Source organism: Coturnix japonica, chromosome 3 (assembly GCF_054131305.1).
Source record: "Coturnix japonica strain WE chromosome 3, WE-NBRP24, whole genome shotgun sequence".
Classification (NCBI taxonomy): domain Eukaryota; kingdom Metazoa; phylum Chordata; class Aves; order Galliformes; family Phasianidae; genus Coturnix; species Coturnix japonica.
The window spans coordinates 8,544,471-8,570,692 of NC_140665.1; the positions used below are offsets into that span (position 1 = coordinate 8,544,471).

Sequence of the window (26,222 nt, forward strand, 5' to 3'; positions counted from 1 at the left end):
TGCAGGAGTCCCAAGTTTGTGTCAGACAGCTATATTATAATATGAAGCGAGTCATGCCCTTCAGAAGTGTGACTATTAGCTGCATCTGTAGTCTCAGTTGTGATCCATCATCGTGGTACTTGCTACAAGGACATTGATGCAAATAGCATGTGTAGTCATTACTCCCTGTAGGGTTGTGTATACCTCATCATGGAATTCCCCATCTGTAAGCTCTTCTCTAATGCAGAGAAAAAGTGCTATGGCTGGAATTGCACATGGTATTTCAACAGTTGCCACTGTGATTCCTCAGATAGTATTAGAATAATATCCTGCAGCTTGTAATCAATACAGTGCCTGTGCCAGTGTATTTCAGAAATATGTTTGGTTTTAAGTATTGCCCTGCAGGCTTGAGCTCTGTAATGAGCATCCTTCATTTTCAAACCACTTCTCAAACATAACGCAATTATGAAGTAGAGGGGATCTGATCCCCTGGTTTGCATGCAACTGGGAAAGGGCAGAGCTGTGGAATTAAGGCATGAGTAGAGGGATTGTTTGAATGTGATTTATCATTTGGGATCTTTTGACTTATGTGCTCACTGCACCTTAATCTACTGTTTCCTCTTAACTGAGGTAGAAAAGTAATTTTAAATCCCCTTTAATTATCTTTAACTTTGGAGTCAGAAGAGAGAAAGTGAAATTTGTCCTGTAGTCTTTTTTTAGCACAGTTATTAACACATACAAGTTTTCTCTAGTTTCTGATTCTACTCCCATAGAACAGGGAAAGGGGGTGAGATTGGCCACCCAACTGACGACCAAACATACAGTATGCTTTAAATCAAGACATATGTGATTGTTTAAAAGGGCATTTTTTGAAGCAGACTTCTAGGCATGGTCTTACTCTCTAGTTTTTATGTATGTTCAAGGAAATTCAGTTGGAAGCTTTCTTTATTTATGATTTTATTTGGGTTATTACACAACCAAGACTGTAACATACCTCAAGGTATTTTGTGAAGGAGTCTTACTCATACTGTCTAGATAGGCAGTATAATGAATCACACTGAATTCAAGTAAACAGCATTCCATCAATACAACTATATTTTGTTCAGTAATGAGCTGATTTGTGTATCATGTATCTAAGAAAGCCTGTGTGGTTTCTCCTCCATTCTTCCTACTACTTCCCTACTACTACTAGCACTGTTTTTAAGATTCTTCTAGATGTACCAAAGGAAGACTTTTTTTTTTTGACTGGGTTCCTTTATCAGCATATAAAAGTGATACGTATTTCATTCTGATTTCAACCAAAAGATGATGTGACTGTGTGCTTTGAAAGGTTTGATACAGGTTTTTCAGCTTCTTTATTATTTCCTTGACAAAAGGCATTACTATGACATTACTATGAGTTCCACTTGTTGGTTGTGATACCCAAGTTCAGGCTCTTCTCTCTTGAGCACAATTGTGTTAAAGAAGCCTGCCATATTATGTTGTTTATGTTTATTTATTATGTTGTTTATTATTATGTTTCTTTAGGTATGTAAGGCTGCTGGAGGTGGGCATCAGAGTATGAGGAAATATTTATAAAGCATGGATTGAATACAATTAAGCATTAAAAAGAGGTTGCTCAGAGAAGTGGAGAAGCCCTTACTACTGGAAGCTTTGAGGACCTAATTGGATAAGGTCCTGAGCAACCTGGTCTGATTTCATAACTTTTGGTGCTTTAAGCACAAAGTTGTATAAAGACCTTGTGACAACCTTGAACTTTGATATGGTCTCTCATGGAAACCAAATATTTTTTCATGGAACCCCCATTCAGAGTAGTGTATCTGGAGAAGCTGGTGTTCACAAAGGATTTGTACAAAGCATAGGAGGGTCAGCTGGGAAATGAAAAGGAGAATATGAAGTGGAGTCTGCTGAAATAAACAATTATTAGTGAATTCCAGTGTTTGTACCAACAGTTCTTTCAGCTTTCTGGTAGTATTTCCTTGTGTTCTTCAGCTTTTCTGTACTTAGCATGTCTCCTTAACTAAGTGATGTGTTGTAAATGAGTGGTTCATGATTACCCTAAGACCAAGTATGTCACTTAGTGTTTTTATTTATTATGGATGCTAATATGTTTGTTTTGTTGTTGTTTGTGTATTTATTTTTTCTAAGTATGCCGAATCAATTTTCAAATACAATCTATTTAGACACTTATTTTAATTTCTCTGTTTGTGCTGTCTGCAATTGAATTAGGATATGAGTTCTCCTAGTTATACTGTTAATAGCAAGTTTTTAAGTGCTTTTATTGCAGCCTGATATGTTTTTAATGATGGGATTTGAAGTGACTTGCTTGTCCATTTTTAAACTGATGTCTTAGAAATTTATGCAGTTCATTTCAAAGATCTGGGACTTCCCATTGCCTTTTGTGTCATTTCCAGGGTCTCTCCGGTAGCAGTCTGAATGCTCATTAGTACTCCGTAATACTAATTTGGTTTGAGTTTAGCCAGATATGTGAGTATATTCTGTATAACTAGGAAAGTAAAAACTGAACTAATGTTATCAGCAAGGGAAGCCTCATTTTTTGCCAGTGTAGAACAAAAATGGTCCTTAGCTTTTCCTGTAATCAGGATTTAAACTTATTGTATATAGATACTGCAGTCTTAACAAATCTAGCTTTGCCCGCTTATCTTCAATTATTTCTCAAACGGCAGAGCTATTCTGCAATAAATAAATAAATAAAAGTGAGGGATTATTTTACATTTACATTGTATGATGTAGACGCTTGTTCCTCCAAAATGTAGGGTAAAATTTCAGGTGTGATAAATGGAGATGTACAGGAAGGAGCGCATAAAAGGGAGAGCTTTTTCAAAGAGTTAGAGAACAGGCAGAATATTATGACAGAATAGCTTTGGAAGGGCTGTGTTGAATAACACTTTGAAAATCAGCAAGTGGAAGAGAAAAACAGCAAAATAATCAAATATTTGTGAAAAAAGAAAACTTAGCATAATAGGAAAAAAAAAATCATTTATCTTGAAGTCTTTTCCTTTCCTTTTTGTTGCCCACAGTTCCATGTATGTCAGATTGTCCTTGGAACTTATTTAAATTACTTAGGGTTTCTCATGTGGGGATAGCACACTCTCTCTGCCCTGTAGTCAATTATTTGTTCTGCAAAAGTGTTAAGCTTCCAGTTGACGTAATGGAAAATGGGTTAATTTTTTTGCTCCCCAAAAGCTTAACTATGTTTCTGTGAGTGTAGTGATGGGAGAATGAGTAATAGAGTAAGGAAGAGCTCAGAGTGGGTCTCTGAAAAAGAGAACAAGCACTAATTCTGTCTTTTTAACTCCTAAAGCTGACTTTAAATCCTAATGCTTCCTTATTGACCTGAGGTGTTTTTTTTTTAAACTTTAAATTATTATTATTACTATTGTTGTTGTTATTGTAGATATACTTTCTCAAACAGTTGAAGCTTTGAGCTTTAATTTCACTTGCTTTTTTTTTCTCTCTTTTTCCTGGGCTTGGCCGATGACATATAGCATGCTGCTTGGCTGCTGGTAAAACAGGAAATGGGGTGAGTAATTTCTTTTGGCAGTTCTCATGTCGTGTCTACTAGTGTGTCCCAAAGAATTAGAGAAGAGAGAGATACTCCTACTACAGCTTTTTTTTCAGCATGGCTGAAATGAGATACTGCTTACTGCAATGGACCTGCTGAGATGTTTATGTCAAGAAAAAGGTTTGAGCAAGCAGTTAATACCATATTTTCATGATAAAAACAGTTACTTTCATTTAAAGGTGCTTCAACTAACAGTTGTGGAATATGTGGAATTGCTTTCCTATGTTCTTGGCTAAAATTTCAGTTTACTTTGTATGTTTAAAGCTATTCAAAAGTAAATTCAGAATTGGGATGTGCTATATCAATACATATTTATGCTTTAAAATAGCTGAAGGGTGCAGTCGATACATTGGAGGGAAGGGACCAGAGGGACCTGGACAGGGTGGAGAAGTGGGCCCATGAAAACCTAATGCGGTTCAATAAAGCCAAATTCAAGGTGTTGCACTTGAGTCAGGGCAATCCCAGTTGTTTATACCAACTGGGGGAAGATCTCTTTGAGAGCAGACCTGTGGAGAAGGACTTGGAGGTCCTGGTGGATGAGAAGCTGGACATGAGCCAGAAGTGTGTGCCTGCAGTCCAGAGGGCCAACTGTGTTCTGGGCTGCATAAAAAAAAGGGGTGGCCAGCAGGGAGAGGGAGATTGTCCCCCTCTGCTCAGCTCTTGTGAGTACTTCATCCAGGCCTGGGGCCCCCAGAACAGGGAGGACGTGGAGCTCTTGGAGCGAGTCCAGAGGAACACCACTAAGATGGTCAGAGGGCTGGAGCACCTCTCCTATGAGGAAAAGTTGATGTAACTAGACTTGTTTAGCTTGGAGAATAGAAGGCTCTGGGAAGATCTCATTGTGGCCTTCCAATACTTGAAGGAAGCATATAAATGGGTGGGGAAGGGACAGCTGTTTCCATGGGTTGATAGTGACAGGACAAAGGCGAATGGTTTTAAAGTAAGACGGGAGGTCTAGGTTGGATATTAAGAGGAAATTTTTCACATGGAGGATGGTGACACACTGGAACAGGTTACCCGAGGAGGTTGTGGATGCCCCATCTTTGGAAGCATTCAAGGCCAGGCTGGATGTGGCTCTGGGCAGCCTCTCAGGTTGGTGACCCTGCACGTAGCAGGGGGTTGAAACTAAATGATTGCTGATGTCCTTTTTAACCCTGGTCATTCTATATCTTTTTTGTTTTATTTTGTTTAATCATTCATAGCTTTTGCTGTCTGTCTGACAGGACCTCTTCACAAATTATACAGATACTGAGCAGACAAGAAGTTAATTTTATGGTCTTGTTATTATATTATTGTCAAGTTTCTGTGGTCCTTAAAAAGAACAAGATGGCATTTGGTTCTTTTTTTTTTTTTGTATCCTGGTTTAACCTTAATCAGAGTTTCTTATTTGCCTTGTATTGTGGTTATGGCTAGGACATGGCATTTCAATTTGAAGTGGAGGCTGTCTGTACAGTTGTATGGGTTTTAATGAACTTAATGGTTCTGAGATGAGCCACAATACCATCTGTGAACCAGAATCTTATTATGCCCTGAAGACAGTGAAATACAGACCTCTTCATTTTGCCATTGTATGAGGTTTAGCTTACTCTAATAGTGACTGATAATTGTTAGTCAGATAGTGGTGAAAAGTCAGATAGTAGCGTGGTGAGAGCAAGTTACACTCTTCTCTTTTATCTTCAGTGTTTTGAAAAAAATTGAAATGAGTCATTCTTTATCTAATTTAGGACACTGTCATTCCCAGCCAAACAAGAACATGCAGAGCCATTTTGAATGGATGTTTAAGTGCAAGAAGAAATAAATCCATTGTCTCAAAGTCAGTTGAGGATACTGAGTTATTCTTTGGTGGAAGTCATCTTGAATGGAAGTACAATTTCAAGATACTCATAGAAAAAGATGACTTACTTCCTATTTTGAGACTAATTTTAAAGCCATTGTTTCATTAATTTGCTTCAGAGAGGATTAACCTGTATAGGGCAGATATTATCATTGGTTCTGTTCATGCATAAGGGCATATGCTTTGTTCAGCAAGTTCCCTAACAAGGAGTTTGAAATTGAGTGCTGGCATACTTACCAGCAACTGCTCCTTTTAACTTTTCTCTGCATAGGCAAGACATGGGAATCAGGCCTTGATCTTGTACCTACGGAGTCATCTGAGCTCTCCCAGCAAGGTCAACTGAGATTGTTATCTGGGTGTTTTCCCCTTTGGAATTTGTGTCTGTTAAAGTTCATCTCCTTCTTTCAACGAAGGACTGATTCATTCCTTTAACAACAGAAAAAATGTCTTACATTAGTATTGTGAGTTTGTTCATTTTGCTTTAAAACAAAGGATTTTTCTGTCAGTCTCCTTCTAACCTCTTCTCCATGTAGACTCTGAAAAGGTTTTGGTGACCTTTAATCTACTATGAAACTATGTAGTATTCTCTCACACAGGAAAGAAAAGACCCTATTCTTAAGCTGTTACTTAAAGAAACATTAGCAAATAGAAGCAGAACAAAACATGGTATTATCTTATCTGGAACCTCTGTGAGAAGGTACTGTGCAAGTGGCCTGGGTGCTGAGAACAGCAAGATCTGGATAGAAAGTCTTTACTAAAGCTGAACTAGATGTCTATTTAATTTGATATAATAAGGATCCCAGCTCCATCTGCATGTACCTTCTGTCTTTTTTGTATTTATGTTAATAAATACTTATGTGGCCACCTGTTTGGAGAAAAAAACAGGAACTGTTCCTTTTAATGGATTGAGGTTTACTTCAAATGGGATCAGTGTACTGGTATGATTTTCCATGCTATATAGTGTATGTAGTGTCAGCATACACATGTTTATTTGTAGTAAAGCATATTTATTTTACATGAAATCCTGGTCTGGCCTTAATGCTTCCTCAACACCATTTTTTGTTAATTCAAAACAAAGATTCATTGCAATTATAAGAGGCCTTGCAACAGCCTTTCTTTCATGCTGTGCTCTGTATGCTTAGCACATTTGTCTTTCTTATTTGTGTAATGCTTGTTCATCTGCAACTAGTTACTTAAGTTTGTCTTGAAATATCATATGGTATCTATCTTTGACAGACTCCTGTGCAAGTTATTATTTCTTTACATCTGTTATCCAGAAAACTGGACCTTTCCTTGGCAAAGGATGACATTGTACAACTGAAAGAAGCTTATAAATGGATTATTCATCCCCAGTTATCAGAAGAGTTGGGTGTTCCCACTGATGGAAAGGTATTGTGTTATATAAGTAAGAAAACGCTTCTGTGTGGTTTTTTTTGTTTGTTTGTTTTTCCCACATACGCATATATAGATAGAAAAAATATATGTGCTGTCTTTTTTTTTTCCTCATTAACAAATAAGTTGTACTTACATGCACTGTAGGGGGAGGCAGGGGAGTTCTTCTAACCTGAGATCTCCTAGTCTCGATGACAAGGGGACCAGTCTTCATTTCTATACACAGACATCATTGCATACCTTGGATCATTGTAGTATTTTGCTAAGTCTCTTGCTCTTGGGCTGCCACTCTGCTTTTACCAATGAGACTTTTCCAGTTTTTTAATTTTTCAGGATCTTCGTTTTCCAGAGGCTAATTCCTTCTTTTCATTTTCCTTTGCTCTCCCCGTACTGCCAGCATTGTTACTGCTCTGTGAGATAAATTGTATAGGTTATTAGCATGTTAAATTCCATGTATAGAATATATTTCTGAAACATTCTAAAGGAGGGAACACTAGTCTTTGATCATTTTAGTGACTGTAGAGAATTGCACATTGGAACTTGTAGTGCTAGTGAACAAGCAGTAGGATTATTTTTTTTTTCAAAGCATGGTTTAACTTTTGAATTCTGACAAACATTCCTAAATGCATTGACTGGATTCAACATTGACAAGTTGTCAGATAAATCCAGAAATGCTATCATCTTGACTGTAAAATCTCTGTAAATGTGGCTAAAAGTTCTGCTGAGGGCAAAGCAGTCTGTAGTTATTGTCATCAGCTGTAGGACTGACACCACAACTAGACTCATTCAGTCTTTAAGTTGATTTGTCAACTTCCATAGTAGTTAGAGATTATCTTTTTCCAGGAGTACTAATTGAAAGCATCCGTTTTGTCATACTGAAGCAAGAATCACCCAGTCGCCCTGAAGGTGATACAAGAAGAAACAAAAATCTCACCTACCAAGTTAGCAAAAGCCCTACAAGGCTTAGACACTAAGCACTTCAGACTCCATTGTACCATAAAAGTACACTTTTCTAGTGCTCTTTATCTACAAGCCACTTGAATATTAGCCAATCTTTCCAATAGCCCTCATGAGATACACTGGTATCTGAAGAACAGAAGTAATGAGTGTTGTTTGCCCAAGGCCAAAGAGGGAATTGGGGATAGAATTGAGATTACAGTAGTTTCTAGTCTAACTGTCAGTCCACTAGGACATGTTGCCTTTCTTTGCCCCAAGGCCATCCAGTTGTTGCAAACGAAGCCCTTGACAAGATTCTACAGTGATGAGTGCTACTAGGTTTTTATCTTTATTCCACACTACGCACTGCTTTCCCAGAAGGTGTGTTAAGTTTAGTGACCATAATAGGCTTTGAGTATATACTGTCTCTGACTGAGTTCTCCCTGTACAGAACGGGGCCAATATCTATGATGTATAGGTCACTCATGTTTTTGAAGTGTTCTGAGATCATCTTTGAGTACTTCAGAAATGCAAATGGTATTATGGCTCAAGTCTTAATGTATTTCTTTATACTGTAGAGTAAGTGTATTACTTCCTCTTTTGTCTGCCTCTTTACTGTTTTCCTACCATTACAGTATGAGACTATCCTCATGGCTTGTTTAACGAAGTATTATACCCCATCCCTTTTTTTTTTTAATCTAGAGTTTGTTTGAAGTTAGCGTGGTCTTTGCTCACCCAGAAACAGATGAGGAGTGCCATTTCCTGTAAGTTTTGATGTAAATAATATAAGATCTTTTATCTAAATGTTGTACAACTTCATTGGTTTGGATTTGAAACAGGTTAGAATATGCAGTGTTTATAAGCAAGAATGGGGCTCATGTTTAAACTTCCTGGTATTCAAATAAAGCTGCAGAGCTTAAAGTTGCTCTACTTCTGTCTGGTTAATTCTGTGCTTTAAATCTGCTAAAGAAAATCATCCTGAATTTTGATTTGAGCTGGAAGGAGAACATTCAAATCAGCTGTTGAATTTCAGCTCTTTTCAAATTCATTGACCTTTTCAGTATAGCTTTTGTCATTTGAAAATAAATAAATTCAAATCACATCATTTAGGGCAGGGGCATCGTTTGAGGTCATGCCTAGGTTTTCCTGCTCTCGTCCTTCTTACGGATGGGTGGGGAGAAACTGGCCACTTCACACAGACTTTTGGTTTACCCAGTAGAGCATCTGCCATATAAATCTTTCTTTAACATCAAGAAGCAAAATATTTCTGTGAATTTACCTTAACATTTAGTCTGATTTCTCGAAATCTAGCAGTAGTTATATTCTGCGTAATTATATTCAATCTTCCTGTTTGCTGATGCTTCCTGGAAAATTTGTGTTTCACTGAATTTCATCTCTTGTGCTCCTACTGCAAATTAAAACCTAGCATAGAAGGAGGCTCCCCTTCACATGTCTGTGCTGCATAGTGACTTCATCTCTGTAAACGAGGGATTTCCTTTGCAGTATTTATAGATTTCCCAGGTTTTATCTCATCTGACAATTTCTAAATGCCTGATCTGCCACCTTCTTGGTTTTCAGCAACTTCATTCTGCATATCTGTTGTGTAGGGGCATAGTGGTGAGGGAATGCATGCTTGATGACTTGGTATTAAGAAGAAATGATAATCAGCATTTGCTGAATTTCTTTCCCTTCCAGCATCTTCAAGACTAGGCAAAAAAGAGATAAAGTGGTATGGCTGAACTGCAGTTTTACCTGCAGTCCTGTAAAAACTCCAAGTTTTCTGAGTCGATCATACTTTTATTCTTATTTATTTAACTTTATTTGATCAGTTCTGGTTTCCTGTAGTGGTCTTCCTTCCTCTGAAACCTGGCAGCTCTTATTCTCAGCTCATCCTTTCACTACCATTTAGTGACTGTTCAAAAATGTTACTGCCAAGGCTGTGATAGTGCCAATATTGGTGAACCAAAGGAAATGTCTGTAGAATTGAAAACTCTAAAGAAGCACTCAGATCTGTTTCATGTGACTTGACAGTATCCTTGCATTTGCTTTCTCTTTGTGGGATAATTAGATAGTGATTGGACATCTTTCTGAAGTAACAGCATATTGCCTAGCTTAATTATACGGTAGTTTCTCAGGCATTCTCTGTATGTGGAAGTATTTCTGAGGCAATTTTTTATTTAAGGTATAATGTAAATAAGGAAATTTGGCAATTATCAGGGTGTTAGTAATGACAGTCATACGGAAGCAAAGTAAGACAGTGTCAGAAATTGGAAAAGTGCCCCCTAATCCAGGTATGCTTTTGGATGACATTTCCAGATATACCGGCATCTGCAGTTTCTCCTCACTCAAGCCCTTCTTGCACAATTCTGTGTCGGTGGGTATACTAAAATGACCCTTGGTATGATATAGAAGATTGGCTTTTGTTATATTGCTTATATTTATTTATTTATTCATGTTTTGTTATATATGTATATATTTGAAGGTTTGTATTTAAATTCTGGGAGAGGGTCAGACCTGCTTCTTTATAGTCTACTGTAGTCTCTAGAATTGATGAACTGTGTTGCAGGCTAGAAAGCCTCTCTAATTGTGTATGTAGAAATCCACTAATAGGAACAGCAACTTCCTCTACAGAGCTCAGAAAAAAAAAAAAAAAACCAAAAACATTAAACTGAGTTGGCTTTCACTTTTGTGAAACAGCCAAGAAATTCCTTTTGAAGAGGCAAAGTACCAAACAGCAAGGGATTATTTTTTTTTTCTGTAGTAATTCAATTTTCCTATCCAGAAGCAACAATTTGAGCCTCTAATTTTGAAATGTCTAATTTGCAGTGCAAGCATAGATTTCAAGATGTCAGCATACCTTGTGCAAAACATCAATGGTAACCTTTACTGAGGACTGTAACGAACTGAGAGATAAACTTAGGTGCTTTTCCATTCTATCTCAAAAGTGAAATGCATTTGGATTAGTCAGAGCAGAAGAGGCTTACAGTGCCTTGTGATTTATCTCTAGATCAAGCAATACACTGCTTTCCCCATTTGTGGTTAGTATAAAATTGATTTAAAAACGTGTTCTTGCTAAGCTGTGGAAGTGAGATGTTGGATGTCTTGGTTCAAAGGCCATTAAATGTTATGCTTCTGTCTGTCTCTGTTCTTTGTTTTGTATGTTTTTTGCTTTTTCTGTAAGATTACTGGCTAATTTTCATTTCTGTATTTAGAGCTACGGTCTGTCCAGACTGTTTCAAGCCAGCAAAGAACAAACAGGTAGGATCTCATCACTGCTGTATTTCTTTTCTGACATTCCAAATTTCATGGTAAAAGCTACAAAAAAGAACTTATATGGGTATTTTTTTATCATTGTTTAATGTCTGTTTTTCCTGTATCAGAAATCTCTCAGAATTTTTACTTATCTGAAAATAGTCATCTCCTTTTACTCACTAAACATTTCTCTGCTTAGCAAAATGATGAACTTGGTGCTTTTTTAGTGCGTTCATTTTCCACATTGTCCAAATGAATACTTTGAGGAATGTTCTCTATATATACAGCTCTTAAGATAGAATAATTTGAGTGTCTTGCATTAAAAGTAGCATAAAACATGATCCTCAAATTCTCTGTGAGTGAAACAGTTCAGATAAGTCATGCTCTGACGAGAAGACTCTGCAGCTGAAAGAGAATGATCACGTTACAGTTTTCATGTCCAGTGATCCGAATGAAAGAAATAAAGCCCTCAGGAAGATTTTATCCTCTCCACTTCTGGAGAGGGGAAGAAAGAAAAGAGACCTCAACGCTTGCTGCAGATCCTGAAAACACACATAATCATTATGAGAAAAGAGGGTGTTTAAGAATAAAAAACAGTTGGAGATAAAGTGATGTGTGTAGAACAGTAGGTGTGCTCAGAGGGAGAAAAGTAACTTCTGTCAGAATTCTGTAGGAGACCTTTTGTTCTTTCTCATGAACTGACATTTGGTCTGACCCTGAATTCAGTCTACTGTACTCCACTGGACAAATAAATACAAATCTTTTTGTTTGTTTGTTTTTTAAAGAAGCTTTGTACTGTGATAACTCTCTGCTTGCTGCACTGCTTTCCTTTAAAAGCAGGGAAATCCCCCACAAGGAGATACACCAGCAGGGCCTGTCAAAAACACACAGGCAACAAGATGTAACAAAGTGTAAGGGAAGAAATACAGTCTCCGAATCAGAGGCTTATCCTTAAAAGGAATGTATGCTTGAAGTTAGTGTCATGGGCTGTGTTTATCAGAAGTGGAGTAAAAGCTGGATTCTGAGTAAAAATGCCTGAAACCTACTGTTAGTTTAAAGGTTTTCCATCTCATATTCCTGTGAGGAAGGAAGGTGCATTTAATCTCTAGTTTATGCTTAGATAGAGATAGAACAGCTGTCTGTCTGTTTCTAACAGGATGTCTGTGTTAGAGCACAGACTTAAAAACTTCTAGAAAGTAATTCAGTATTTTTCATTGTTTTACCAAATCCCTGAGCTGACTTTTCTGTTGCTGTCCACATACCATTGCTCATCATCAGACTTATGATCTGAATGGATAGTCATGCTTGAAGGGTGGTGGTTAATGGATGTCATACTTGATCTGGATGCCTGTGACGAGTACTGTGATGAGGAGTCTGTCCTGGGATCCCTGCTATTTTGTGTCTTTATCAAAAGCCTGGAGGAGCTTGTGGAGACAATTTTCATCAAGCATGCTGCTGCCAACAAATTGTAAAGGGCCGGTAGATACACTTGAGGGTAGAGCTGCCATTCAGTGACTTAGGAAGTCTGAAGAAATGAGTGGATGGGAAGCATTTGAAATTTGGCTGCAACAAATACGTAGTCAGACAACCGAGAAAGAATGAAGTCTGACAACAACGTGGTCTGGGGACTGCCAGGTTGGGAAGCAGCATGCCCGGGAGTTGTGGCAGCAGACAGCAGGCTGAGAAAGAGCACTGATCTCTGGCAGCGATGGGCTTTATTAATGGGAATGTAGCATCTAGATTGCACAGGATTATAGCTCAGCTGTATGGAGATCACATTCAGGTTTAGGCCCTCAGTGGAAAGAAATCATCATTACACTGGGAATCCAGAAGATCAACTAGAAAGATAGTCAGAGGTGGAATACATGCCCTGTGAGAGGGGCTGAGAAACTTGGTCTTGTTCAGCCTTTAGAAGGTGTTTGAGAAGACTCAACAGAAGCACCCCTAGTACCTACAGAGACATTGAGGGAACTAGGTTTTTCTCTGGACTGCATTTTGGAAGAGGAGAGACAATAGGCACTAGTTGAAATGATAATATTCAGAGAGATATATGAACAAGCCATAAGGACAGTCAGACCAAAGAGTAAGCTACCCTCTGAGAGGATGTGTAGGCTCCAACCGTGGAGGATTTGAAGACCCAAGTGGATAAAGCCCTCAGCAACATGGTTTGATCTCATAGCTGATGCTGATTAGGAGGTTCATTTAGAGGCGCACTGTGGCCCCTCATACTATGACTTGGCAGCCCTTAGTAGTGTTGTTACTGTAGCAGATCTAGCTACAATTTTGCCTCTTTTATTTTTGTGTTTGGTTCATCAGGTCATTTTTTCTTCTTTGAACATCTTTACTGTTGTCTCACAACAGCTATGTTTCCTTGCCCATCTTATTTCTTCTGTCTGTATAGACTAGAGTATTAACGTGCCCCTCATGCTTGATTTCTTACAGATATTCACTTCGCTGTGCACAGAGGATGACAGTCGTGGCAGTAGCCACAATGCATTCTATTATTACTGCTTTTAATATTAATTTACCCTTGTGAACTGCTTGAGACAGTGGGGTTACTTGTCTGCAGTGATTTGGGAGCTACCAAGCCCCAATGTCCATTCAAGACATTTGCTTCTGAGTGTGAATGAACTTTGAAGCTTAGTAAAAAATTATGTACTCAAGTCTAGAAGAAATTAGAATAACTAGTTCCCTACTGTCACTGAGGTAGAGGCTGGTGTTTAGTAACTTAACACTTGAAAATGCAGATGCTGGCTTAGGTTTATTTCTATGGACTTAGGATTTTGTTTCTAATCCCTTGCAAATTTTCACCTGAGCTCCGAGGCTCTACTATTTTGTATTCTTACATTAGCACACTTCTGTATATCATCTGAAATCAGACAGTTTCCACATATATGCTTAGCATTTCTTTCAGCTGACCAAAGGCCAGACTTTAGAGATTGAATATTTTAAGGGGCTGTAGTAGGTTTATTTGGAAGCATGAAAGTAACTTTAAACCTGCTGAAATTGAGTGGCCCTTGTTACTTTTTTCCTGTGTAAAAATAAAGTGAAGAAACTTACACTAGTCCTTCACAGAATCACAGAATGACCCGGGTTGGAAGGGACCTCAAGGATCATGTAGTTCCAACCCCCCTGCCTGGCAGGGCCACCAAACATACACCTTTACTAGATCAGGTTGCCCAGGGCCCCGTCCAACCTGGCCTTGAACACCTCCAAGGACGGGGCATCCACAACCTCCCTGGGCAGCCTGTTCCAGGGCCTCACCACTCTCCTAGTGAAGAACTTCCCCCTAACATCCAACCTAAATAGGTTCTCATAGGGAGGTGCTCCAGCCCCCTGATCATCTTCGTGGCCCTCCTCTGGACCCTTTCCAACAGCTCTCTGTTTTTCTTGTACTGAATCATATCATGGTGATACAGAACTGGTAGTAGATATAAGAAAACACAGAACAAGTGAAAAAAACTGTATTGCAGGAAGTGTATAGAGTGTATGCTTTAAGGTTTTCTTTCTATTTTTTGGCATGTCCTATCTTAGCTTCTTGACTTCTTTTTTTATTTCACTGTACAGTCTGTTTTCACTAGAATGGCAGTTATAAAAGCTCTAGAGAAGATAAAAGAAGAGGATTTTCTCAAGTAAGTATACACTGAAACTAGTTACTAATATTGTTTTTTGTAAAGAAATAGGATGGGCAGGTCAGTAGTAGGAAGGTGTCCATTAAGAAAAGTTTTAATTTTGCTAGTTAATTAGTTAAAATGTGCTGCATTTTCTAGGCTTCCGATAATAACATATAATTCTCTTTTTTTAATTTAAAGAGCAATGTTAGAATGGAAAATTGGACATGATGCAAATGATGGTCTTTTTCCTATTGGGAAATTGCTTCACTGGTTTATTATGCCGGGAGCACTACAGAGGAGAAACCACAGGAGCTGCAGTTCTGCTCTGCAGTTCCAGCAGAATGTCACTGCAGGTCTCTGGGCTGGCGTGGGGTTTGGAATGGTTAGAAGTGAAAACAATTTCTTGTAGCATTGCTAGTAACATACAACAAAAATCTTCACGTACATCCTCAAAACCACAGGAGAGATTTAGAAATCGTCAACCTTTCATATGAATTTTTAACCTTAGAGTTCGTGAGGCAAACTCCTCTTTACATGAATGATTTTTTTCCCTGTATTTCCAAATATTAGAAGTTTCAAGAAAACACCAAGCACTGTAAAGTGACAGGGAAAAAAAAAATCATTGTCAGTGGGAAGGTATCAGGAGGCTTTTTTCTCACTAGTGCACTATGTTTCACTGCACTAAGTCTTTTTGTTTAGTGTCATTATTTCTATAGCTATAACATGGTAACTCTTACTAGCATGCTTTGGAGAGTTACACATTGCTAATGGTGGATGACAGACTAACAGAAGTGTATTTTGCAATACACTGTTCTTGATTTTCTTAATGTCTATTCATTTCTTTGTGTTCAAGCTATTAATGTGAATATTTCATATTTATAGTTTATATTGTAGGTGTGTTTTTTGGTAACTGAAGCCATTGTTTTTTGTGTCATTATTGCTATGGTGATACTCTGTTATGTTTTGATATTCCTAGTTTTTTCTCATCTTTTCTTATACAGGCATTTTCCATGTTCCCCGAGTTCACCGAAGAACCTCTGTGTTGCTCAGGAAATTCAGTGCAATAACGGCGCAGTTTTTGTGGCTGGTAAAGCAATTTGTTTATTTCTGCTGCTGTATTCTCTTAACCATAACTTTATAATACTGTTGCAAGACCCAGGAAATTCTTGCTATCTATCTCTTGATTCCTGTAATTAATTATAAGGAGCAAATAGCTAAATCTAGCTCTATCCAAGTGTGGACTTTTAAAGGGGAAGAAATTATACTTAACACACCTTTGCTGAAGATCTGATTTTGTCTAAAATTAGTAATTACGGATCAGCATGTTAAAATCAAAACTATTTCATTGCTCTTATTTTGTGAATTTAAACTTGGAGATGGTGTATAGTGGGATATGCCCAGATGTGGCTCTGGGCAGCCTTGTCTGGTAGTTGGTAACCCTGCGCACAGCATTGGGGTTGAAACTAGATGATCATTGTGGTCCTTTTTAACCCAGGCCATTCTATGATTCTATGTGATGTGAAAGTTTAAAACAACTTTCTTTGTGCCCCTGCTCCAGAAACAGTTTCTAAAATGAAAAAAATGCCCAGTGTCTAAATCCCCCTCTGTCCTTGGGAGAGACCTTGTCCCTGCAAATCCTGCAGTTGTAATATAATGCAATGTAATAATTGCATTATATAAATTAATATATTAATTTTATTAATAAATTATTAATTATTAATAATAATAATGATATTAATATTATAAATACATTAAATATAATGTAATGCAGCCCTTCATTATAATGTATGGTTTTTGGAAAGTCACTTCCCCATTAAATAAATGCTTAACAGTTCACTTACTTGGATTTTCTCTTGCATTTGGCAATGTTCACCATCTGGATTTATCTTCATATTATTTTGACTGTCAATGTAATTAATAAAAGTGAAATGTTAGAAATCGTGGTTCTTTCCAGTTCCTCCTTCTAAACCCAGACAGCATCTAAAATAATTAAGAATAGTAGAGCAGCAACATTTGATGTCCCTGAATTGAGCTGATTCCACGAACTTTTCTGTCACTGTCTACAAAAGTATCTGACCTTTTGTGCAGCAACTTGCTTAAATATGTCTGAATGGATTATTTTAAAAAATACATTTTAAAACCAACAAACTGTGTTTAAAAGGATGATAAAAATCCCAAATAAACATGAAAGGAAAAGAACAAATGCAAAATTGAGTGTTCTCATGTCAGGCTATTTGGTGTTTTATATGTACCCATTTCTTATTTTTAATTTGTGATTTTCACAAACTCAAGATACACAGTGTTTTTTTAGCATTTTCCAAACACACTGCTTGATTTCAGGTTACTTTGTTGCATGGTGATTTAATTTTGTTTCTGTGATTCACAGTTTATAGATTGAGATGAATATTCCCATACAACTATATGTTGTCTTTTACTTTATGAAGAATCAAATCCAGAAGAATTTCTTGAATACAGCGCTGTTCATTTGCCATTACAGAAGTTTAATTCAGATCAGGATCTTAAATTTTTTATCACAGTTTCAGTTTGTATTGCCTTCTTGACCTTGTTGCCGGTGCTTACTGATCCCTTCCCCACTGAACTCGTTTTTTATTGTTTAATAATAAAAAATTACTTATATTTTATCTCTTTAGGTGTTCAAGAGAAGTTGTCATACTGAGAAACACTAGTTTTGCTTTTAGCTCCCTCTTGTTCAAATCAAAAGCTAAAATTACAGAATGGGGAGTCAAAAGAAAAAGAAAAAAAGTATTATTTTCCTATTTCTGTTTCATGGAAAGAGAATTAAGCAGTATGAAGTTGACTTCTCAACAGTTATTCATAGTACTTCCATTATCTGCCCCAGTGAAACAGTATTAGTCAGTTTCCCCATCTTTTTATGTGGGTTTTTTTGTTTTGTTTTGTTTGGTTTGGTTTTTTTTTTCGCAGATCAAAATGCAGGAAGAAAACATGGTTAGAAATAGGAAAGTATGATACTGAAAGTAAAAAAAATAACTGAGGTCACAAACACACAGATACAATATACGCATAGCTACTTTGAAAGCCTTTTCAGATTTTAATAGATGCAAGGTCTCAGTTACTTGGTAATATTTGTTTCTCATTGTTCTTTATGAATGAGTTCCCTATTTTGTGAATCACTTGTTATAAAACCTGTCAGTATGAGTGCTCGTCTTGGTCACCTGTGTCGGGCTGGTTCTTGGTTGTGTTAGTCCTCGGGTCATGGGATATTGCAAGGTAATGTGACATGATATGAGACTGACAAATTGATGAGAGGATGGCAATCTCATTACATAGCAGCTTTTCAGACTTTGTAATTTGGTAAATTACAAAATTTGTAGTAGTTTATTCTTGAGAGATTATACTAGCATGATTTTCCTTGAGATAAGCCTAAGTGTTTTGAGTTGGGTTTCTTTTGTTAAACATTTGTGTGATGGCAGAATTTGGGACTGAAACCTGAAATACTTGATAACAGGGTTGTGTGAGAACTTTATGGTGGACAGCCATACATTTAGCAGTAGTTTGGTGTAGGAAAGACTCGATGCCGTGCTCTGATTCCATGAATAATTTCTCAATTGAGTTTACTCAGACTGGGTACATGGACCTCCTCTTTTTCATTCCCAGTTGTGTCGGGCTTCATACAGTTTTGTTTCTGAGGTTTTACCTGAAGGTCTGACTGCAGCAGTAGGCTCTCCAAGTCTACCTTTAAGCTGGCTATCTTGGATACTGAAACTCTTGTAGGTCTAGCAGCATGAATTTGGTGTAGAACAAGTTTGAGCAAGCAAGTATAACTATATTTGTTTTCATGAGGCTTCTATGAAAGTTAATTATGATATGGAAGACTGAACCTTTCGTCCATTGCTTTAGAACAATTATAGGTAATACTTGCTTTTTACAGGAAGGTACAATAAATATTCAAGGAATTTACCTCAGACACCCTGGATAATCGATGGAGAGCGGAAGCTGGAATCTTCAGTGGAAGAACTGATTTCAGAGCATCTAATGGCAGAATTCAAAGCAGACAGTAAGTATCCAGGAGATCTTTTGCTGTATATATTTTTCATTATTACTAAAATATTTTTAGTAGCTACTCAGTTAATACAGCTGTGCAACAGAAAATGTTTTGTTTCCTTTTTCCTCTTTTACCCATCTGAGTCAAAGCCTCTACACAGTTATGCTCTCTGAGAAGCCAGTTTATACAGTATTTTTTATCACTGTTGAATATCTCCTCAGATTACTTGGTGATGCAAACATTATGATTTTATGCAGTAGTATTTTTGCCTAGCCATACTCCACAACAGTTGGTAATTCATTAGATGTCTCCTAATGCTGGTGGTTTTTGCCATTGGCATTCCATAATACTTGCTTAGTTTTCAGCCATTTCTTGTTTCTTACCTTGATTAATTTTATTTTCTGCAGTGTGTAGAGTTCCAAATGCTTATCCAGGGATTATCCAGATGAAATAATCATTTGTTGTATACTGCTTTTGAAATTACAGACATCCAAAGGAAAAACTGCATGACATATTGGTTTAGAACTACTTTACCCTCCTTTTCTTCCATGCCTTAGTTGGTATGTTAGCTTGAATATTAGATAAATCATTAAACTTTTTCTTCAGGCCAATATATAATAACTGATTTCAACTTGGAGAACTATGACAGATGAATACAAGAAATATATGTAAATAATGTTGAGAAGCAATATTACCATACAGGACAGGCATGTCCAACCCGCAGCTGGCAGGCCACGTGCAGCCCAACATGACTCAGTGCAGCCCACCCTCACCACCACTACGCTGTAAAGGCAATGGCTTTTCCACCCAGAGTTGCCCACCCATTGCTCTGCAACAGCCAAACTGTCAGTGCAGTATTGACCATGTGTTGACTGAAGGCAAGGCACCAAGAGAGCAGTGCTGTACAGCACTAACTCAAGTGATGACAAATAGTTGTATGCGTTGTGATACATTGACTTAACACAGGGCTCTGAACAGTGGAGAACATACAGTCATGCTTTCCATTTTGATGAAGGAGTTTGAAAATAGAATAATAGAATCCTTGGAATTGGAAGGGATCTTTAAAGGTCATCTTGTCCAACTCCCTTGCGGTGAACAAGGACTTCAACAGCTAGATTAGATTGTTCAGAGTCCCATCCAATTTGATCTGAATGTCTCCAGGGAGGGGGCTTTAAAAATTAAGATGTTTTGTTACTCACATAGTAAAGATATTGAGTATTTTGCAGAGGCTGCTCCAAGAGTAATGCCTCCTATTTTATGATGTTGGCTCATAACATCAGAGGCAGATGTTAATGATGTGGCAGTGGAAGTTGAATCTCTCCTCCAATATTGTCTTTGAATTCCTCCATGCAGAAAAAGAAAATGTCAGCTATTGACATCCAGCAATGCTTGCTTAATGTTTATGGAGACCAAACTGTGGCTGCGAGCACTGTGAGGCAGTGGGTGGTGTGTTTCTGCAGCAGTGACAGTGGGTTACCTCTGCTGCTGCTGTTTTTGATGACAGCAGGCAGGCTTTGTTCATTGATGGCAAAAAATGTATAGCTAATGGTGGTGACTATGTAGAAAAATAGTGCTGGGCAGTGGAGAATTTCCTGTATTGAACAGAGTTATTGTGCTCTTTGTATTGGTTGTTGTTTCCATGGAAATAAATGAGGCATTACTTTTTGAGCAACCTGCATATGTGCGGCCCAAGACAATTTCAGTTCACTAAATGCAGCCCAAGGAAGCCAAAGCATTGGACGCCCATGATATAAGAGGATCACTGCCAGCAGATCAAGGGAGGTGATCTTTGCCTTTTTTTCAGCAGTCCTGAGACGTGCCTGGAATACAGGGTCCTGTTCAGGGCTCTGTAGTACAAGAAAGACCTGGATGTAATTAAGGGTCTGCGACATGTTTTGTACAAGGAGAGCCCCAACTCAGAAAATTCTGGTAGTGTTACAGAAATAACACACTGTTGTTTTGTTGCCACATAGAATGACTGGAGAAGTCACTAACAAAAAATAAGGAAATCTTTATGTGCTCTTATATGTTCCATATGGGGGAAAAAAGTGGAACAGGTTTTCAGAGACCCTTTGGAGCAGAGCTGTGAAGTTACTTTCTAGTGCACAGTTTAGTGTTCCCCTTCACTCTGTCAGGCAAAGCTTAAAGGTGGAAGGGATATGATGGAAGAAACTAAATACAATTCATGGAATGAGTAACAGGAAAGAAATACACAAGAAATACACAGAGGTTATCTGTCATATTGGACTTGAATTTTCTTCTGTCCAGGTGCATATGACTAGTAGAAATTTCCCTGAAATCTACACAAACTACTGGGAGTGTTTAGGATAAAAAGTTGTGTTTTGGATGGAGACAGCTTAGTTTGATTTTATTCATAGACTTGATGTATCTGGGTTAGAAATGAAGAAAATTAAATAGTAAGTGGATTTCCTTTAGGATGGTACTACTTTGTTGGGCATATTCAGGTTCGTCACATTGAGGCTGAAGAATTAGGAGCGTGAACTCGATGAAAGAAACAGTAACTGTACCCTGATTTGTTCAAATACAGTGCAGGCTTCATTTTATTAACGTAACTATTTGGAGTATATTTCAGAATAATTTAGAATCTCTAACCTTTTCAAAGCTTTGGAGCATATTAAAATCTAAAATAAACTCTTCCTTGTTCAAATCTGTTATAGGCTTTAATTTTTCTTCCTCTGGAAGAGAAGATGTGGATGTAAGAACACTGGGCAATGGTAAGGCTTGAAACATCCTCTGTAAAGCATGTAAACAAACCAAATGATGAACTGAAGCTTTTTTAATAGGCCTTGCTGAAGGCTGAGTGCTTAAGTGTGTGACTAGACGTACTTTGACATTTTATCTTGGAAACATTTTAGTGATATTTATGTATTTATTCCCAAAGACTGAACCATTTCACATAAAGCATTGTAAAAGTAGACCTTTTTCAGTGTCCTTGGCTACACAGATGCGTGGAAAAGCACAACTGGTTGGAAATACTTTATTTGCTCCCTATTTTTATTTTATCTTTTGTATCAGAAGCTTGTTGCCTGTTGAGTCCCTGTACTTTGCTTCACTATCACTGGGGAGTGGGGAAGACTCATTGTTTTTTTGAACTTGGCTGCTTTTCTAAAGGTCAATATTGGAAAATACGCCGAATCTACTATAGACAGCCAAAAGAGGAGCGGAGATGAAAAAGTGGAAACTAACAATGATGTGTCCCAGTTGCTGACTGATTTGTAGTGCAGTTCTTGGCGTTGGTTATACTGGGGATCATCCCTGGCCCTGAGCATATAAAGTGCAGCTCTTGCAACAGATGTTTAGCTGAGGGAGCGGGATTTAACATCATCTTGCACCTGGGCATTGCTATAGGTGACAGAAAATAAGCTAATTAACTTTTTTTCTTATTTTATTTTTTAATTAGCACAGAATTTTACAAGATGCCTTCTGGGAAGCTGTAATTTGCACTTACTGCTGATACTACGGTTTAATAGCCAAAAAAGTCCCTTGTTTCTTTCCTTCCATCTGATGCTACATCCCTAAGACCACAAGTTCTTATCCCTGTTTGCATGACAGCAGAAAATCTTCACACCTTCTGACCTTACTGCATAACTTCAAACATTAATTTAGAACAATATGTTTTTATGTCTTATGATTGTGCGTGTTTCCAGGAAGGCCTTTTGCAATTGAGCTCGTGAATCCTCATAGAATACATTTTACTGCTGAGGAAATGAAGGGACTTCAGCAGGTAAATAATTTGCACCTCGTGGAATTCAATGTATTTATTTCTTCTCTAACTGAGCAGTTTTGCTAACTGATTTTTTGTTTGTTTTTAATGTCACAGACGATTAATAACTCTTCAGACAAAATACAAGTCCGAGATTTACAGCTTGTCACCAGGTCAGTATTTCTCATTGCTTGCAAGGGATTTTAGCGTGATGCTTTGGGAGTTTTGGCGAGCATTCTTGCTCACATCATTGTAAGATAATTTGTGTGCTATGGGAGTAATTCGTTTCTTTTGTTTAGAGAGGCAATTGGTCGTATGAAGGAAGGTGAAGAAGAAAAAACAAAGACATATAGTGCCTTAATATGGACAGACAAAACAATACAGAAGGAACATATTGCATTTCTAGATAATATCAAGGTATGTGTAGCTCTTTTTGCTAATTTATGTAGTACCTTGCCTGGTGTCTCAGAGGACAGTTTATATACACGCGCTCATAGATGTATTTGTTTTTTTCTGTTGCTTGTTTTTTATCAAGATTATATGGACTTTTGTAACCTCTTTTCACTTCCCCCTTCTCATTCTTCCTTATTTTGTGATTGCTATGTCAGCACTATAGTTGTTTGTCTGTAAACCAAGACAAATTACCATACAATATTGGCGTTCCAGTAAATGAAATAGTAAAATATTAAAAAAACAATGAATGGAAGAGCAGGAAATCTAGGACTCCTTCCTTTCTCTCAGATTACGTGTTAAGTAAAAGGAATGGCGATGGTCTTTTTTCCTGCATGTTCTGAAGCCATTCTTTCACAGCTGCAGCAGTTAGGAGTTTGTAAGGCCTATGGTAAGTAGTGCAAAAAGGCCTAACCAAGTGCTCAGTATAACAGGAGTGCTTTGCCAACAAGAACTTCCTCCAAATGTAGGTCGGAGAGGCAATGCTGGCCAAGGAGTGTCATCAGTTTTTCTAGCATTGCACTGTTCCCTATGACCTTTGGCCACGAAACAATTCTTAACTGAGGACTAAAAAGACGACAGTTCAGGTTGGTTTTTTAAGTGTCCCTACCCTCTTCTTGAAAGGCTGCTTTTCAAACTGCTGCATCTTATTTGGGGAAGGGGATGAAGATAGGGAATGAGCTTTTTAAAAGTCCATTATGAGATCTTATTTCAGTTGGTTTCTTTTACCCTCCCCGTTGTTTTTAAAGCCGCGCTTTAGGCAAAGCATTTTGTGTGGGGGATTTTTATTTTATTTTAGATCGCCTGAGGCTCTCAGTGTGATTTTAAATCCTGGAGTTATTCCAACAAATGACCTTTGAGATTTCAGGATTATTCTTCTGTATTTGTGATTCCATTACACTGTGTTGATATGAAGCGTTCTCATAGAGCTTTTGGGATGGCTGTTCCTTTTTCCTTTGGTAAACATTAAAAACAAACACATAATAAGAAGAAAAATTACTCCTTCCATGAGGAGATTTCACAACTCTCTTAACGCAGAATAAGAAGAGATGTGATTGGCAAATGCTCCATGTGCCTTTAACTCAATCTGTGCAGGATGTTACACGCTTCCTTCCTCAGTTATTATCTTACCTCTTGTAATAGGAGTTAAAACTTGACCAGAAGACACCTCTCCGGGTTCTTCACAGAAGGCCTCTGGCGTTAAGATGTCGAATCATTCACACCATGAAGTCTGAGTACATAGACGAGCATCACTTTCGCCTGCGTCTGAAAACACAAGCAGGAACGTATCTTCAGATGCTGTTACTCAACACTTTGATGTTGATTATTGCTGAGTATACTTTAAGCAATGGGAAGTTTCCTGCTTTTATCTTTGCAGTGTTTCTAAATCTCTGCCCTTCAGCAGACTCATGTTGCTGACATTTGCTTTTATGTCAGAATTTCACATTCAGATTTTTCTATGTTTTTTTTAGATGACCACTCTGATTGTTCTGAAGTATGTGATACCTGTATAAATGTACTGGTTCAAGGTACACTTAGGCCCCTTTTAATTCAATTGAAAAATTTTTACCTTAGAAAGTAACTTTGTCACAGTATTTAATGCACTGTAATGCATTTTGTGGTTTGATTATACTCAGAAGCTTAGCCACAGTTTCCACTCACTTTGGAATAAGACATAAGATAGAGGTTGATAATACAACTTTTTGCAGTGGAGTCAAAAGCCAAGATTTAGTAGACTTTTAAAGATGGGTGTGGGCTTAGCAGAATGTCCACTGTAAATTGGTTAGGAGTAGAAAAAGTCACTAGTTTTGCTTTGAGTGTTTTTCACCCTTCCCTTCCCTTCCCTTCCCTTCCCTTCCCTTCCCTTCCCTTCCCTTCCCTTCCCTTCCCTTCCCTTCCCTTCCCTTCCCTTCCCTTCCCTTCCCTTCCCTTCCCTTCCCTTCCCTTCCCTTCCCTTCCCTTCCCTTCCCTTCCCTTCCCCCCCCCTCCCCCTCTCCTCTCCTCTTTTTTTTCCTTTTTTAGTTCTTTGAGATGAACTGGACCTTTCCTTAACCACGATTTTTAGCTATATTAAAGAATTTGTGCATGGAGACTTTGGAAGAACAAAGCCAAATATTGGCTCCCTGCTGAACAGAACCACTGACATTCTGGAGTTGGATGTAGAAGTGAGTTGTTCATTATTTTCCACGTTCCTGTAAGTGAGTAGTGTAATTGCATTTGTGAGGTGCTTTCAGTGAATTTAACTAAATCAACATTTCTTACCACGGTTAATAGAGAATTTGACATTTATACAAAGATGGTGGTTTGTACCATGCTGCCGCGTGCTTTTGTCATGTGGGACTTCCTCTGCTGAGATAGTTCAGGGGAAGGATGAGAGGATGTATCTTGAATTCATGACACTTATTATTAGTATCCATTGGAACAGGACCTTTTCTTTTCGTATTATTATGTTTACATCATTTCTTTTGAAAAAGGAGATGGATGAACAATAGGAAAGGCTCGACTTCCTCTTTTACCACTGGTGCAAACTAAATATAGCTGTTCACTTACTGGAGTCAGATAGGGTAGATATTAACTTGTAACTGCAACATTTATTTTGATTAAAAGAAGGTATCTTCTGATTTGAATTTAACATTGAACGTAGTGGTTTGGCAAGGCCTATTCCTCCCAGAGAATGCTCTCCAGACACTCATGAGGCCACTAGAAAAAGGTGGCTGTTTCCTGCCACTCTCTCCTTCTTGTCACATCATGTCTATTTACTGCTTTACACTATTAACCTGTAGCTGACAAGCACAGAGATGGTATTTTATGAATAGGAAAAGACCTGCCAAATCTGCTGATCTTTCCCTTCTTTTCCTGCTCTTCTAGTCTGTTGACATTGACTGGCCTCCAGCCCTGGAGAATTAGCTTCACAAGTTGGGACGTCAGACAACAGCTTCTCGGTCAGCAGCAGTTCACTGAACACTGTACAGTATTACAACTTGGTTACAAAATATTTTTGTTGAGCATTTGGATCATGTTGATCTTCCAAAGGATAATGGTCCTTTGAATCAACTCACACAAGGTAGCATTCATTTACAATCTGGCTTTCTAGAAACTTCCGTCTGTGCATAGAGGTTTTGGTAAGGTAATGTATTGATAACAAAAAAGCAAATGGTGTGCTAACTAGGTACAACAAATGTGCTTAATGCAGTACCGTTTGAAATGCTTATTAAAAATTAAATGCTAAAGCCAGATTATTATTATTTTTTGTGTTTATCTTTAATGCCGCAGCTTTCTTGCCTGGATGTGGATAGCACTGAATCACCTGATTGCAGCTCTCACGCTTTCTGAACACTGTTAACTGAGCCCATAGATAGTGCCTGGAAGGAGGTGGTGTCCTGCTCTGTGCCAGCTGCTTTTTGATCAGCGTTGGTTTCAGAGATAGGCAA

At 37.9% G+C, this 26,222-nt stretch overlaps 1 protein-coding gene across 3 annotated transcripts in view; it reads left to right on the top strand.

The window, feature by feature from the left end:
• PUS10 (pseudouridine synthase 10) overlaps positions 1-26,025 on the top strand; it is a 32,391-nt gene extending 6,366 nt beyond the window's left edge. For 2 of the 3 annotated variants that reach the window (XM_015856765.3, XM_085541015.1), the window contains 14 exons: positions 3,489-3,523; positions 6,677-6,788; positions 8,430-8,491; positions 10,940-10,985; positions 14,547-14,611; positions 15,595-15,680; positions 18,504-18,629; positions 21,296-21,352; positions 22,286-22,362; positions 22,459-22,514; positions 22,641-22,758; positions 23,935-24,077; positions 24,857-24,956; positions 25,660-26,025. In XM_015856765.3, the coding sequence (XP_015712251.2) occupies positions 3,489-3,523; positions 6,677-6,788; positions 8,430-8,491; positions 10,940-10,985; positions 14,547-14,611; positions 15,595-15,680; positions 18,504-18,629; positions 21,296-21,352; positions 22,286-22,362; positions 22,459-22,514; positions 22,641-22,758; positions 23,935-24,077; positions 24,857-24,956; positions 25,660-25,698 (1,122 nt within the window). In that variant the 3' untranslated portion in view covers positions 25,699-26,025. The remainder of the gene's footprint in view (positions 1-3,488; positions 3,524-6,676; positions 6,789-8,429; positions 8,492-10,939; positions 10,986-14,546; positions 14,612-15,594; positions 15,681-18,503; positions 18,630-21,295; positions 21,353-22,285; positions 22,363-22,458; positions 22,515-22,640; positions 22,759-23,934; positions 24,078-24,856; positions 24,957-25,659) is intronic. The other variant, XM_085541016.1, reaches the window with a different exon arrangement.
• The last annotated feature ends 197 nt before the right edge of the window (positions 26,026-26,222 follow it).